This window comes from Entamoeba invadens (assembly GCF_000330505.1).
Source record: "Entamoeba invadens IP1 unplaced genomic scaffold scaff_1105074725615, whole genome shotgun sequence".
In the NCBI taxonomy this organism is placed as follows: Eukaryota; Evosea; order Mastigamoebida; family Endamoebidae; genus Entamoeba; species Entamoeba invadens.
This window is the reverse complement of record NW_004440300.1, coordinates 54,859-71,757: the sequence shown is the minus strand read 5'-3', so window position 1 is coordinate 71,757 and position 16,899 is coordinate 54,859. Positions and strand designations below refer to the sequence as shown.

Here is a 16,899-nt window from a genome sequence, read left to right as displayed (position 1 = left end):
ATTGTCAAATCTTCTAAATAGAATTCCTGAATTGACACTTTGTACAAAACAGAGTTTGTGATATTGATAGAGTCCATGTTATTATTAGACATCAATAGACTTGAAATTGTTGAATTAAGAATTGTCAAGGAAGTAACATTTGAATCGACAATACCTAAATCGTTTAATACTACTGAGTCAAAAACCAAATTTGATACATTATAATTGTAATTATAATTATCAAATAACCCCATATAGATGCAGTGGTTGTATTTGTTTATATTTTCATAGTAAGTTATTAAAACGATATTTCGTGAACATTCATATTCACAATAATTGTTAGAGAGCTTCTGTGAATTGACAGAGTTAAATAGTATTAATACAACAACAAGAGATAATGTTGCTGACATTATATAAATTATTCTGTTTTAGTTTTATTTTATGTGTAAATAACATTCTGGATTGTATTAAAATAGAATGTTATGTGTGTTTGTACTATAAAATTTAATTTAAATAATAACTTTTAGACAGTTACTAAATATTCAATATTACTTAAAATGTTAATTAGAGTCGAATTTTTGTTTGAAAAGTTATTTTGATATTTTTTACCATAATTTATAACATAATTATATATAAATTATAGTTTGTTTTTTTTATAAAAAATATTTAATTGGAAAAACTTTTTTTGTTTTTGTGAAATTTGTTTGGTTTTATTATAATTATTATAATAAAATAATTAATTTTTTTAATTAATTGTTTTATTAATTAAATTAATAAAACAACAAAGAGTTAAATTAATTGTTTTCAATTTAAATTCAAATATTAATGTCTCTCATTTTTCCAAGAGATTTATTACAGTTTTAATTTCACACCTTTCGTCTGGATTTTGTCCCCACATTTTTTCAATAATGTTATATACGTTTTCTGGAACATTATCAGTTCTGTTTATTCTTTTTCCTGATGTTACATAATCAGCAATATTCCACGGAAACCTGAACTGTTCTTTTGGATACGCATCACACCATAAAAAGCACTCCAACATAGTAATTGCAAACGAAAAAACGTCTGCTTCTTTTCTGTACTTTTCTTTATTCAAGACTTCAGGAGCCATATACTTTGGTGTACCAATACCTTTAGTGAAAGTCATGTTAGTCATCATACTATTCACATTTCTTGAGCTCCCAAAATCGGTCAATTTCGCATTTGCCAATTCGTTCTCCTTGAGTGAAAACACAAGGAAATTGTCTGGTTTGATGTCTCTGTGTAATATCCCATTTTCGTGTAAATACGAAATTCCTTTTGCACCATCTACACATATTTTAACTTTTATATGAAAAGATACTTCATCACTTGTTTTGTGTTTTATCAAATCTTGTAAACTTCCAAATTGAGCAAATTCGGTGACCATACAGAATTTACTTGGTATGAACACGGCGCCATAGAAGTGGACGATATACTCGCATCTAAATTTATCTAACATCTGCACTTCTTTCTCAAACTCTTCTATTGCTTTTGCCGTCTCTGAAAATTCTTTCATCTTTTTAATAGCAACAACATTTCCTCTAAAAGTCCCTTTGTACACAATACCAAAAGATCCTTCACCAAGTTTCTTGTCTTCCTTTAATTCGTCGGGATCAAGTCGTGTTGAAATGACTGTTTTTGCGCATATTTTAATGCTGATTTCAGACGTCTCTCCTGTTGTCAAATTTGCAGAGAATAGTGAAATGTTTTCATCAATTTGAGTCGAACAATTTGGCTTCAAAAAGATTTCAAATTCACACGCTTTTCCTTTTGGTATTGCCACAATTTGGGGTTTTGTTTTTATTGAATATTTGTAACTGTTTCCTTTCGCCGAGAATTGCACTTTTATTGTGTTTTTAGAGATGTTCCCAACACAGATTAATTCCCTTGTTTTCTTGCCGACTTCAATATCTCCAAACGTCTCACTCTCAAAAAGTATTTCCGTCATATTAGTCACCACATCTTTACTCAAAGTTTTCATAAATTCAATATTCGATTTCTTCATTGTAAATAGACACATCGTCTTTCTTTTCTTTTCTTCCCTCTTCATTTCAATCACTTTGAATATTATAAGAATTGTGATTGAGATAACAACAATTATAATTATAATTACAAAAAGTACAACAAGAAAGAGTACCCACCACACTACATGCTCTTCACATAAAGTCTTACTTGTATTTGGAAGATGCCAAAATGTGCATTTCGTGCATTTCGATAATTCAACTTTTAAACAATTATCAACTTTACTTCGATGGACGCATTGACTCGAAACATACACAAAATCGTCCTCACACAATTCACAAATGCCATAATTCCCACATTGTGTACAATTCGTCGTTTTCGAAGAGCACAAAGTGCAGAACTGACTATCAATAAAATACCCATTGGAACATTTCAAACACCCACCCGAACTTTTTGTTTCACAATTTAATAGAAAATCATAAGAAATACAATGTGAAGAAGTAGAATGTAAAAAGTTGTTCTTTTGGCACTTCAGACATGTATTTCTTTGATTACACTCCGTGCAGTTTTCTAAACAATTTTCACATATTCCATTCGCGTTTCTGAAATATGAAGTCTCACAAATGGCACACAGAGAGAGACCTTCAATCAATTTATGACAATTATTTGACATATCAGACACTTTTGTGCAATTTCCATTGGTGTCCAAAAAATAATTGTCAGAACATTTCAGACAAACTTCTTTATCTAACACATACAGACAATCATCGCAATTTTCACTGCATTTTTGACATTGAAAATCACTCATGTGACATCCTTTTTCACATGAATAACAACGGTCTCCTTCTATTGTCAAATGTGTACAATTTTGTGTTTGAGATGTTAACATTTCGCATTTCAAATTGTGAGTGTAAAAAAAGTTGTTCTCGCATGTCAGACAATTTTTATTTTTGTTTGAAATTGAGCAATTTTGTGAAAGTTCACAAACACCAAAATCGTTAATTGTGTCATTCACAAACTCACAGCTTTGGCAATACGAATTCCGAGTCTGTGTACACCCACTTGACTCAATTTCAATGCAAATTCTGTTGGAATTTAAAATCCCATTTTCGGAACATTTGATACACCCTTTATTATCACACTTTTCACATAAAATCCCAAATTCCAAAGAACATTGTTGACATGTTTGTTCATGCAAATAATAGTGCTTTTGGCAATACAAAATGTTGTCATTTGAAACGAGAACTGAATTGTTTTGTTCTTCACATTTTCCTTCAGAAGTTCTTTGTGTTTTTGAATCGCAAATTTCACAATTTGTTGCATTTGTACATGACAAACAATTATCTCCACATAATTCACATTTCTCTTGAGTACTGAAATACCCTTGTGAGCATTTTCGAGCAACATTATCATGGTACAAAAGATATTTTTCTTCCTTTTCAATGTGAACACAATCGCCACTTTCATTCAAAAAATTATTGTTTTCACACAAAACGCATTTTCGATTTGAACATTCCAAACAATTTGTAGAACACTCCAAACATAAATATTTTGAAGCCTCAAATTTCATTTGACACTTTTCACATATCGAAAATTGCGTATTTTTGTGAATTGATTCACATTTGTTTGATATCGCATTACACTTGTTATTTTCTAAATAATAATTGTTGTTACACGACAAACACTTTTCTGGTGTTGCCACGTCGTCACATACTTCAAAACCTATACACATAGATTGAGTGTCAAAAATCACTGTTTTTGAATTTTGTTCTTCTTTTGTCACTTCATTTGTTTCCCTAAAACTTTTTTTGACTGAAATTAGAAACCCGTGTTTTTCTCCTAAAAAGAGTTTCTTTGTATTTCCAAAAAGAGTGATTTCTCCTCCACTTATCGAGTTTTTATCAACTAATAACACTCTTTCTTCAACTTCTTCAAAATTAGTCACATAATTTTTGCTCTTCAGAAATGAGAGTGCTTTTTCTGTTTGAAAAGTTCCTTTATAATTTGAATTTTGTTCAAATTTGTCAATTTTTATTACAATTTTTGAATTTGTGTTGTTTATGGGGCAGTGAAGGACATTTCCCTCATAATTGTTGTGATTCAATAAATTCGATGAAGTTAAATTGCATTGAGTGGAGACGTCTTCCACTTCTCCTTTTTGACAAATTCTGAGCAATTTGCCATCAATCAAATTGTCACTTAAAGAAAAGGAAGTTGCGTTTTGTTGTTCTTCAAATGAAATTAACTCAAAACAGTTGATTGTATCAGGTGAATACTCTATTTTTTGTGTGTAGGCCATTTCTATTTTCCCTCCTCTTTCCACTTGAAATGTTCCATTTTTATTTAATTTGTTGCTTAAGTTTTGAAAATAAATTGTACTGCTTTCTTTGAGTAACAAAACTCCTTTATTTGATACAACCAAATTCGACTTTTCTGATAGAAAGAGTGTATTTTGAATTTCTAATTTATTGTGTATTGCAACTGTATTTTGAACTGTAACATTTTGTCCACAAAGTGTCGAACTTCCAGTCACTTTCACCTTAATCCCTTTAAATATTATTTTCCCCCAATTTTCAATTGAAGTTGTTTCATATTCATTTGAATCTATTTGCAGTGTTAATTCCGCCCTCTTTGTGTCATTAAAACAGTCATTTTGATTTATTAAATCGAGTGTATTTGGTTCCCAATTGTTGTTTGTGTAATTGCAAAAACATACCACGTCATCACTTTTGCTATAAAAGGCTCTTCTTCCACAACGATTTAAGTTTCCATCATTACTAACTAGTTTTCCATCAACAGAAAACAAGACTTTATTCCTTAGACTTTCTTTGTATTCAACAGTATTTATCACTACGTCTTCTATAAAATAGTAATTTCCAATTGAACTAATAATCAATTTGTTGATGTACACACTCATTTGGAATTCGACATTAACTTGTTCTTTCATATCAAAAACAGTGAAATTGAGATATTTAACATCTTCATATTCTCTAATAAAAGTCCAGAATTTATCGGGTGCAAATATTACCGAATACCAATCAGTGATTTCAATTGATATGGTGATACTTTTCCAATTATATGTTGTAAGATTAGTTAAAGCCAAATCAAACAACGAACTATTATACACGCAGTCGGGGTAATTATAATAATAATTTTTAAGAAGCTTCACGCCTTCTCTTTGACAAGTACAATCCCTGGTTGTAACATTTTCATAGTTTTCACCTTCTTTGAAGAGTAAGAACCTTTTATACCCAAAACGGTCACACACAGCTTTGGGAATAAAAGTGCCTGTTGTCAACCCTTCTTCAAACCTGATCATATTTTCATCGGAATTGCCAGTGAATAAAAACCGTTTTTTGCTGTATGGTTCTCCAAGTGAAATCTTGACCATGTATTGGTATACAACACTTTGTTTGACTACTCCATTTATAAATAGTTGTACTGGTTGTCTTGCATTTGGAAGATAATACCATATCCAGAATTTTTGATCGATATCAGAATAGAGAGAAATGCCCTTTTGGTTGTAATCTATTTTTGATGGAGTCGAACTGTTAACACTTGTCCGACAATTCTTGTTTCCATTATAACACCCAAAGGAAACAAAGAGACCTTCTGGTCGTGCTCTTTCGTAAACAAGAATTTGGACATCTTGAGAAGACTCTCTGATAAACAGTGTTTTGATATTTATGTAATTGTTATCAAGAAAATAAAACGATTTGGTCAGTGTTGTGCCATTACCAAAGGTTTCATCAAATGTTATCATTTCATTTAAACAACACCCAGTTTTCATTTTAATCCACATTGTTGTTACATTCGATTCAGTGTACCAATTTGATCTGAGACATTCACTTTCATAAGAAATATAACGAATAACGCCGTCTATTTCGCACCAGTTTGAAGCGGCTTTTACATCTTCAACCAAAATAAAAAGCACTGTAACAAGTGATAACACAAACATCAATAGATTATTATTTTTTGGTTTTTTTCGTATTTATAAAAAATTTTTGTAATTGTTTTTAGTGTATTTTTGCTATTTTAGACAATTCGGCTTTTTTCAGTTGATTGAACCAATTAAATAAATTGTGCGAATGAATCGAGTGGAGTTTTGCTTATAGTTATTCTATATTTTATAATTTATTATACTATAAATTTATTATACCAAAATTGGAAAAAATCAGTTTTTTAGTACAGAAGTTTTTTTTAAGCTAAAAGTATTTTTTAAAAAGAAGTGTTACATATAAAAATGCACTTTTGGGAACTCTTTTGTTTTTAATAATACATATGGAGATAATACATTTGTATTGTTAATTGTTGTATCATTAGCTATTAATTATAGTTTGTTTATAATCACAATTTAACACAACAAAATATGTTCTTTTTGATTGTTGAAATAAGTCGACTTGTATACTTTATAAAGTGACCGAACTTTCTTTCAAACAATTAAAATTATCAATTTGTATATAAAAAGTTTCTATGTCTAATAATAGTTTGGAATTAATTAATTTTAATAAAATTTATTTTATTAATTATCGATTATAACAATTTCTAATACCAAAAGTTATAATGTACTTTTGTTCTTTCTTATTTATAAGTCTCGTTTATAATAATAGATATTTACCAGATAACACATTGAATAAGTGATTGTTTATAAAACATTTGAGTGTTTCTTACTATTTTATAATAAATGACGTATTGTTCTTTTTATTTTAATGGTCGTATTTGGATTCTTATAAACTACAATTAAAATTCTTTGAAACACGATGATAATACAGAGTTAATTTCATTCATATTGTTTGAAATGATGAAAATTGTTTTCATTCCTTTGATTATGTTAATATCAATAAATTAAAGAGTTGTTTTTTATAAATTTTTAATATAATTAAGTATGTTGATTAAATTGATGATAACACATATAACTTTTATGAAATAATCCTTTTTACGTGATTATTAATCCAATTTAACAATATTACAAATACCATTAAAAAGGTATAAAACCCTATAACACTTCAACTAAAAAAATTGAAGAACAATATTATTACGACCTTCTTAGAACATCGTGTATCCTCCGTAAGGTGTTGGGTACTGTTGTGCCCCATATCCATTCGGCATCCCACCATACGGCATTCCTGGTGGTGGTAAAACACCGACTGGTGTTTGTTGTCCCGGGTATTGTGCATTTGCATACCCTGGTGCTGTTCCATACATTCCCGGCATAGTTGGTACACCTGGTGGGCCCATGACAAAGTTATTTTGTTGCATACTATTTTGATATGGATTATATTGTGGGGCATAACTTTGGGTCATCATATTAGGATCCATTTGTGGACTCATTTGTGGATTAGCTGTGGAAGTGGGATATTGACTTTGATACTGGGGCGCCTGTTGTTGTGTTGCATTCACTGGCATTTGATTTGCGTTCCCAGTCGACGAGGGGTATTGACTCAAATATTCCGAGTTTTGTTGTTGTTGTCCTGCATTTCCTTGTTGTTGATTTTGTAAACTGTTACTATCAAATTGTTGTGCAGCAGACGTCGGATATTGTGAAAGATACGGATTTAAATTTTGTTGTTGTTGAATTCCTCCAGCACTTTGATTTTGCATCCCCACATTTTGTCCTTGTCCCACATTTCCCTGCGCCTGTCCAGACGCATTAGCATATAGATGTTCTTCCCTTCCCTGCCCTTGCATCATCTGATATTGTGTTTCCCCTTTTCCTTGTTCTTCTTCTTTTCTTTGACTCATCAAATTTGCTTCCAGCATCTTCTTCCCCAGTTCCTCGATCTTCTTATTTTCCTCTTCAATTCTCTTCCTCTCCTCTTTCGCGTGTTCTTCCACCTCTTCACTTTCTCTCTTCCTCGCCTCTCCACACTTCTTCGCCTCTCGTTTTAAACTTTCCGCGTCTTCTTCAACGTTTTCCATGAAGACTCCCTTCTCAACGATTTTATTGTACACGTCCACAAAGCTTTCCCCGCTCTTCTGATATTCCACAAACACGGCGCCTCGCGTGTCCAACGCGCTCGACACAAACTTACCAATTTCGCCGTTCAGTTGTTGAATTTCTCCTATCAAATTCGCTTGCTCATTTAATGACGTCTGCACCTCCCCAGTCTTCTCAGAAAACTCTTTTAATAAATTCATCACAAACAAGTCGGGGTCCCCTGTACTTTTGATGCTCTCAAGAAGCCCCTTCTGATGCGTCGACTCAAGTTCTATCACTCCATTCACTAACTTCTCCCGTGCTACTTTTAACAACGCCCACCGATCAAACAGCTCTGTCATTTGCAAAACCATTTCTTTCAGTTTGTCTCCCTCCGTCGCGGGAATGTTTTTCAGTATCGCCTCCTCCCCCGCCACCATCACACTGACTTCATTCTTCGTTTTCAAAACTTCACTCTTTCCGTTGTTATATACCAATTTGGCGTCGTCCACAGCCGATTTGATCACATTCATCTTCCTCACTATCTCCTGCCAGTACACCTCTGACACTTGTCTCTTCCACAGGTCTTTGTATTCGCTCCTTTTCTTATTCTCCTCACCCGTCTCATGAGTAATAACGTCATCAATCTCGTCCATCATACTCCTAATCTTCTTAATCCTTTCATTCACAGTATCCAACATCTTTAATGCGTCCTCCGGAGTACCACAGTTCTTCACTTTAGCTACAACGATCTTCAAACTATTCGGCATGTTCTTCATATTCTCCACCTTCGTCTCTAAACTCCTCAAATTAATTCCTTGCACGACCTCGTCGCCTTGTTGTGTGAAATTGGGTATCATCGTCTTCGTGTCGCTGACAATTTTCGACGACTCACTTTTGTACTTGTTCAGTGCATTTCTCAGTTGTGGTGGGACGATCGACTTGAACGGACTTTCCTCTATTTGCAGCTCATACGACACATCACTGACACACACACGACTCTGTAAAGCCGGTACAACCTCCGGGATTTTCGACATATAAATCTCTTCATTATCCTTCTTCAAACTATTTAATTTGTCCTTCACCTCCTTCACATACGTCTCATTAGCTAATGAGGTCTCTTTAATCTCTTTCACCCCTTCACTATACTGAGCTATGGCTACTCCATACTCGACATCCTCTTCAGCTACCATCCCAGCAGCCACCCGCGCCAGAAAGTATGCGTACACATACAACGCCCTCTCATTGTTCTTCCCTCCACTTTCAGTACTTTTACCTCCTTTAAAACTCTGTAGTAACTCGACAGCTCCGCCAATGATCTTCTCACGGAGAACCACCGAGGAATTCGCCGCTAACGCCTTTAAATAGAACGCCAACTGCGCACAGCCTCGGGAAAGAGCTTGATACTTCCGCGCATCTTCCGCTTCGCGGGAAAGACCACATTTGTCCGCAAGCGAGACCGTCTCGGAAAAGATGCCAGACGCTTGAGAGAAGGTTTTGATAGCTTCTGGTATACTCGACTGAGCGGAGGCTTGTGAGGAAGCAACGCGGAAGAGTAAAATACCCGCATTATATAAGACGTGAGCCTTTTCAAAGGAAATTGAGGAAGAGGCGACTTGGTCGTAGTTCAGTGTTGTCGTCGTCTTTGTGATAAAGAGAGTCCCAGTCTTCTTTGATGTGTAGATGGGAATGTTCCAGCGGAATGTCAAAGTCAAAGTGTCGTGAAGTGCTCGGGATAAATGAGTAAGGAGGGAGTCGTACTCTAAAAGTGACTCTATGGAACATGAGGAGGAACTCTCAAAGGACTTGTGTAACTCGGAAAGGCGATCGATGGCTTGCTTCGCTATAGAGTCCCCACTACTCTGGGAAATCTCTTGGTGAAGCGGAGAAAAGTCAACGGGGTCGGCAGTATATAGTTCGCCTTGAGAAAAGATGGGAAGCGTAGTGACTTGCATTGTGATTTTTGGGAAATTTGAGTTCTTTTGAGTTCTGAAGATTTTCTTGTGGTTTTTTGACAACGTTTTTCTATAAAAAAAATTTTTTAATGCCGAATTCATAATTTGTTTGAATTTTTTGAAAAATTTTTAAATTTAATTTTTTTTTGATTTAATCGTGTAAGGAATTAAATCTGAATGGAAAAAATACTATTTCTTATTATAATAAACTGTTTAAAATTAATTAAAAACGACACATTTATTTTTTGTTGTATTATTCAACTATTTAATTTTTATTATATTATATATATCTATTATATTACAAACTTATTTGTTAATTATAAATATACTAAATTGATGTGTTATCAATAATTTATTGTAAATTATTGATAATATAAAATGTACTTAAAGAGGTATTTTATGAAGTTTAGTTTAGTATATTTTTAAATAATTATAAATATGGTTTTAAAAACAATTCATTACTAATTTCAATTATAATGAGGATTTTAATGAAATTTATCTTTATTTAAAAAAACAGAATTGTTATAACTGTTACAATTTGAACATTGAATGGCATTTTATATTTTGTCAAACCAAAAGGTATATTTATAAATATATAATATTCTTTTCAATTTACTATTTAATTTATTGTGGGAAATAATATTTAAAGTCATTCTGAATTAGTGTGTAACTTTAATTTTTCTTTATTTTTTACTTTCAACAAAGAGGATTTTTTTGAACAAAAACAATAACAAAAACAACAACAAAAAATTAAATAAAATAACGTAGATCATAACTCGATATTTAAATGATAAATTCAACTACAGTCATTATTCGATATAAGGGAAAAATGAAAAATTGTATAATTAACAAAAAAATACCTTGGTTTGTTTTTTGTCACAAAAATATTTTTTTGATTATTATTTTTTTTTCTAACCAAAATAAACACTTTGCCTATATCTTGAAAACAATTGGCAATTATTTTTATCTTAAATAAATAATAAATTTCATAATAAATCAAAAACAAAGACAAATATATTAACACAATTAACATAATAAATAAAACTTTTGTATCTAACTTTGTTTCGACTTAAAAACTTCAAATAAATCTGTTAAATCATTAAGTTTTAATGCAATCCAAATGTGTTAAAACAAGAACATCATTGATGTTACGAGACAAAATAAAAATTATTGAATTAATTGATCCTTATCAAAATTCACAAAAAGTAATCGAAGTTGTCAGACAACAACTGAAAATAGTAATTTCTCCAAAGCAAGTTTATCATTTGCGTTCAATTTCTAAAGAAACATTGATAATTTTTTATCCTCGTATAAACAAATAAGAAAATTACAGAACCTGGAACTTGAGGAAGCAATGATCAATTGGTTTCATGAAGTTCGTAAAGCGGGAATACCAATTGATTATTATGTTGTCAAGGAAAGTATACTTTTTGAAAGAATGCAAATACATTCATTGTATTATTTCAAAATAAAATTTTCTTGTTTAGCTATTTTTATTATAATTATAATATTTTGTTTATTTTAATTAAAAATGTTCTATTAAAAATATAATAAAACATAGTTTTTATATTAATTTAATTTAATTGACTTTTTAACTTAGTGACAAATTAATTTAATTATTACCATTTTTGGGTTTTTAAATTGAAATAACCAACAAAAAGCAAACACATAAATTTCTTTTTTTTTATTCTTTTTTTCTATTATTCGATATAAGGGCTTCCTCTTATTTTTCTCCCTTATATCGAATATTGACTGTACTTGTCTTAATGAAAAACATAAATAACAAGAATTTCATAATTTAATATAAAAAATATTGTTTTTAATTACTTAAAAAACGGTAAAACGGTTTAATAATAAACATTTGAAAAACAGTCTTGTATTAAACAGTGATGATAATGAGATGGTTCATGTATTGTACTAGAGTCAGTTTTTTAACGTTATCCGGTGGACAAAAATAGCTTCATTTTTGTCTAAACATCGGGCATTAGGTAAAACGTGAAAAAACCCGAAACAATTGGGATGGATTTTTGGTACTGCTCCCCGAATTATTACATTTTTATGATCCAGAAGGCACCAGATAACGTTTGAGACCAGATAACATTAAAAGACAGACTGTACTCAAAATTATTTAATGTAACTATACAATTAAATGTTAAACAATTGATTATTTTACTTGTTAGAGTCATTATACAAATAGTAAATAAACAAAAAACATTATATATTTAAAATTATGATATAAAAACATACAGTAAAAAAATGTACTTTAACCCAAAAAAAATTCTTATATTTAAAAAAAACACGGGTTTTTACTAAAATAACAAATAATATAAAAACTGACTTTTATTAATGTATAGTTTATTGGTTTAATATAACAATAAAAAATAATTGGTTTTTTGGAGGGCTAAAGTTAACAAGTGGTAGAAGGTTGATGGTCCAGCTATATATGAAAATATAGAAACGTTGTCCGCTCACAAAGTTGTACCTACATTTTTAGACCGTTAGAATTGGGATATTTTGGGAAAACTGTTCAAAACACTCCCAAAACAATGTTTTATAATTTTTTACCTTGTTTTAAACGTTTTTTAATTCCTATTTTTTAAATTTATTTTATGTAATTTTTTTTCACTTGGACAACAATTTACAAGCGGACAAAAAATTTACAGATAGTAGAAAATTTGGGTGTCAAGAATAAATTGGGTGTCAGATTGATTTTGAGTTATTTAATGGTTTTTTATATTTTTTGTGAGGGGAAAAAATAAAAAATACGAAACCCATTTTTTTACATTAACTAATCCCTAATTTATTTGACACCCAATTTATTCCTGACACCTTATTTTTCTACTATCTGTGGACAGACTTTAATAATAAAACATTTGTTAACAAATGTTATTAAACAATGATACGAACAAAATTTTATATATTTAACTATTAATTTGATTTTACAAATACATTGTTCATTTTATTCTGGCACAAACGAATACCAATATACAATAAAAGCCGAACCACGAGTTTTTGAAAAGAAAAATGATTAAAAAAATGATTCAATTATTTAAGAAACAGATGTAACAAAAGATTAATACAGTCATAGAATTTTTCCAAATGTTTTTTAATTATGGTAAATTGTTGTAAATTATTGTTTCATTGTTTTGGTACCGACATTGAGAGTTTGCATTGAATGATAATTTTAATTAACATTTTTATAGTTTTCGATTGTTTTTTAAATGTTAGTATTATTAAAAATTTTAATTATATAATTACTCACATCTTAGTTCCAAGGCAATTATTTTTTTAAAATTATAATAAAGTTGTTTAAAATTTAATTATTCAATAAATTTTAAATGAACACAATAAATTTTTATTTATAATAAATTAATTTTTTAAAGCTTTATTTTTCTAAAATTATCATTTAAATACAAATCAATTTATTCATTCTAATAAAATATCAATGAATATTCAAGAATCTTTCGTTTTTTAATTAATTTGATTTTATAAAAAATTAAAAATTATTACAATGAGTTAAGTCGAAATAAGTTATATAAGTTATATATATAACATAGAGTCAGTCTTTAAATGTTATCTCGTATTTTGGACAATAAAAATTGGAATGTTTCAAAAAGCCGTTTTAAAAAACATTCCAATTGTTTCAAATTTTTTTAAGTTTTTTCTAATACCCGATGTTTAGACACAATTAAGTTTTTTGTCCACCAAATAATGTTAAAAGACCGACTTTATAAAATCATAGTTTAAACTAAAAAATCAAACTATGAATAAGTTGTTTATACCTGTTTATATATTTTTATGTTTTACTTTTATTTATTTCACATATTCACAAAGTTGTAGTTTTCCGAACATAATTTTGACAAATACGACAGTGTCTGATACATGTACAGCAATCAACAAAATTACTATTGGTACAACTTTATCTCTGGATGTCATTCAATTTAAAATGGTATCAAATGCAAATGTTCATACAAATGAAAATGTTGATTGTATAGGTTGTGGTTCAATTGTGCTATCAGAAAATGCAAACCTACATCTGACACAAGTAACAAACTTATACCATTCATCTAAATTGGTTATGAATGAAAATTCTGTATTAACAACCAAAAAAGAAATTTATTTTTGGAAATACTCTCAATTAACAATTGGAGACAGTGCTACTATTTATTTTAAAGGTCATTTTTTCACATATGAGAATGCATTAGTTGTTATGAATCAGAATACAGTAATTAAAATAAATAAAGTTTTGTTCTTTAATGATAAGTCTACATTAACAATGAACGATAATTCTATAATAAATTCAACATTTATATTGTGTTTTTATTCGGCAACTTTGGTCATGAATTTAAACACACAAATTAATGGAATCACATTTTTTAATTTATATAAAAATGCACACGCTTCATTGAAGGATTACTCTGAGATAAATATGGGTTCAAATTTAGTTGAAGTTGAAACGTCATATTTATTATTGAACGATTTTTCGAAAATAAACAACGCCGAGAGAATTTATGTCAAAAGAGGTGGAATAATAAATTTGAATGGAACGGCACATTTTTCACAGATTAACACAAAGTCGTATCAATCTGGTGGTAAAGGGGATAACTCTTATTCGGCAATACTCAATGTGACTGGAAATTCTTATATAAACGTGAGTACCACATTTGTATTTTTTAACTCAATACTTGAAGTAAGTAACAGGGATATCAGAGATCTTCCTGTTGTATTTTATTCGGGTTTAAATGCAGTGAGTTTAACAAATTTTAAAGTGCAATCACAAAATGATTTTGATATACTATGTTCACAGATGGTAAAAATTTATTCATCTGTAGCTGGTACAAAAATGTTATTAGGAGGTAAATTATTGAGATATGGCACTTCTAATAAAATATTTTGCCATGTTGAGGATGTGACAAACAAAATTGTTAAATACAGTGAACCTTACTGTCCATGTGATGACATAGAAGACTGGTATATCGCTCCACTACCAAATGTAAAATCATTGTTTGTTGAAATTAATAAAATTAAAACAAGTTCAAAAACACTTTTAAAAAGTATTGATGAGTTTTCATCAGAAAGTGTTTTGATTGGAAACACACAAATTTCATTATACAAAACGGACAGTATAGTTCTTAATATTTCAACACCAAAAACAATTAATATTAAATTGTTTTCATTGACAAAGACAGTTCTTTTGATTACAGAAACAAAATTAAATTTTGAAGGTGTACAATTCAACGCAGCATTAAACACCAAAGATGGCTTTAAAATACTTGAAGTTGTTATTCGTTGCACAAATGGAATATACATTAAAACAACTCAAAGATGTGAAGATTTTACCATTTGTAATGATGCAAATTGTAAGTATTGTCCCTTCAATAAAAACAGTTGTGTTTTATGCAAAAGTCAATTTGCTCTTGTTAACTCAAAATGTGAACACATTGTAAATTGTGAATTACCTCTTTCAAATAGGTGTTTAAAATGTGCAACTGGTTTTTCATTGAAAGATGGTTTATGTGTAAGTGATGAAACTTGTATAACTGTGCAATTAAGCGGAAGGTGCCAAATATGCACAACCAACAATGGGTGCATAAACAACAATGGCAAGTGTGTAGAAAGCGATAAAAATAGTGAAGTAATAACAAACTATAACATTGTTTCTTGTAATAAAAATTTTGTATCCAACACAACAAATTGTTTGAAATGCAATGATTTATACATATATTCAGAATTGTGTGAAAATGGAAAAGCGACAAAGTGTGACAGTTCAAGTCAAATGGATACAAATGGAATATGTAAAATCAATGATTGTGTACTACCAAATGACCAAAACGGCAAATGCACGACAACAATTGATTATTGTATATATCTATCAAATGGAAAATGTAATGAATGTGAAACTGAACATTATTTATCTAATAATATATGCAACAACAACAAAAAACCAAATTGTATTTTACAAAACAGTTTTGGGTGTATGAAATGTCAAGACACTTATTATCTTGATGAGTCGACAAAACAGTGTGAAGGTTGTGACCCAAGTTGTTTGACGTGTTTTGATACATCAACCAAATGCCTGAGTTGTCCACATAACACGTTTTTGTCAAATTACAAATGTAACACGAATGAAGACTTAAAATTAACGTGTAATAAATTTACAAGTTATGGGAGTGGCTGTGTTGCGTGTAAAGATGGGTTTTACCGTGTTGGGCTTGATTGTTTTGAATGTGATCAAAAATGTAAAACATGTAACAATAAATACAGTTGTCTCACCTGCAATTTAACGAATTACAAAACAAATAGTGGTGACTGTTTACCACAGAGTGATATTATTGGGTGTGCTGTGAATGTCACACAAAGTGGGTGTTCAAAGTGTCAAGATGGGTATTATATAATTAATACAAATGAGTGTCAAGAATGCAATGACAACTGCAATACATGTACTTTATCAAGAAACAAATGTACTTCATGTAATAATTCACTTGTGTTACTTACCAATGGAAGTTGTGTTAGTCTATCACAAATATTCAAATGCAAAGAAATCACAAATTCAAAATGTTCAAAATGTGCTTTTTGGTACATCACAAGTAAAGATGGCACATTGTGTGAGTCACAAATAGTTTGGTGGGTCATTTTTGTTCTGGTAATATGTGTTCTTATTGTCTTTATTATATTGATTGTGTCAATTGTCATTGTAACAAAAACAACATTTAACAAACTTCACAAACATGAAATCAATAAAACAATAACACTTTTTGCAATGAACAAATCCAACATCAACTTTGTGCCTCTTCAAGGCGGTGTCTGTGTTTCGTCAAATGTAATTGACTTGAATTCTGACATCGAGCAAATTGAAGTTAACAGAGAGACACGGCAGGTGTTGTGTGTAGGTAACACAAACAAAACCGCCACCAAAATACAGTTCACAATTTCATCGAACATCACAAAGTTTACAATTTGTATTGATCCAGAAGTTGTAACACTTAAAAGCGGCTATGCATGCGAGTTTTCTGTATATGTCAAGCCATTATGTTCTTGTAATATCAACAGCACAATCCAATTGGT

General features: G+C 30.3%; 3 protein-coding genes across 3 annotated transcripts; 1 reads left to right on the top strand and 2 right to left on the bottom strand.

Annotated features, from left to right (window-relative positions):
- Positions 1-811: 811 nt before the first annotated feature.
- On the bottom strand, positions 812-5,920 carry EIN_285930 (protein serine/threonine kinase, putative; the record flags this gene model as incomplete). The annotated part of the gene is made up of 1 exon (XM_004256050.1): positions 812-5,920. The coding sequence occupies one exon, from the start codon at positions 5,918-5,920 to the stop codon at positions 812-814; it is 5,109 nt and encodes a 1,702-aa protein (XP_004256098.1).
- A 1,088-nt stretch (positions 5,921-7,008) lies between these two features.
- EIN_285920 (pH-response regulator protein palA/RIM20, putative) lies at positions 7,009-9,834 on the bottom strand (the record flags this gene model as incomplete). Its single annotated transcript, XM_004256049.1, has 1 exon — positions 7,009-9,834. One exon carries the CDS (start codon positions 9,832-9,834, stop codon positions 7,009-7,011), a length of 2,826 nt encoding a protein of 941 aa, XP_004256097.1.
- A 3,763-nt stretch (positions 9,835-13,597) lies between these two features.
- Positions 13,598-16,899, top strand: EIN_285910 (cysteine surface protein, putative; the record flags this gene model as incomplete). The annotated part of the gene is made up of 1 exon (XM_004256048.1): positions 13,598-16,899. A coding segment is annotated over one exon (3,302 nt), but the record flags the coding sequence as incomplete, so codon positions are not given.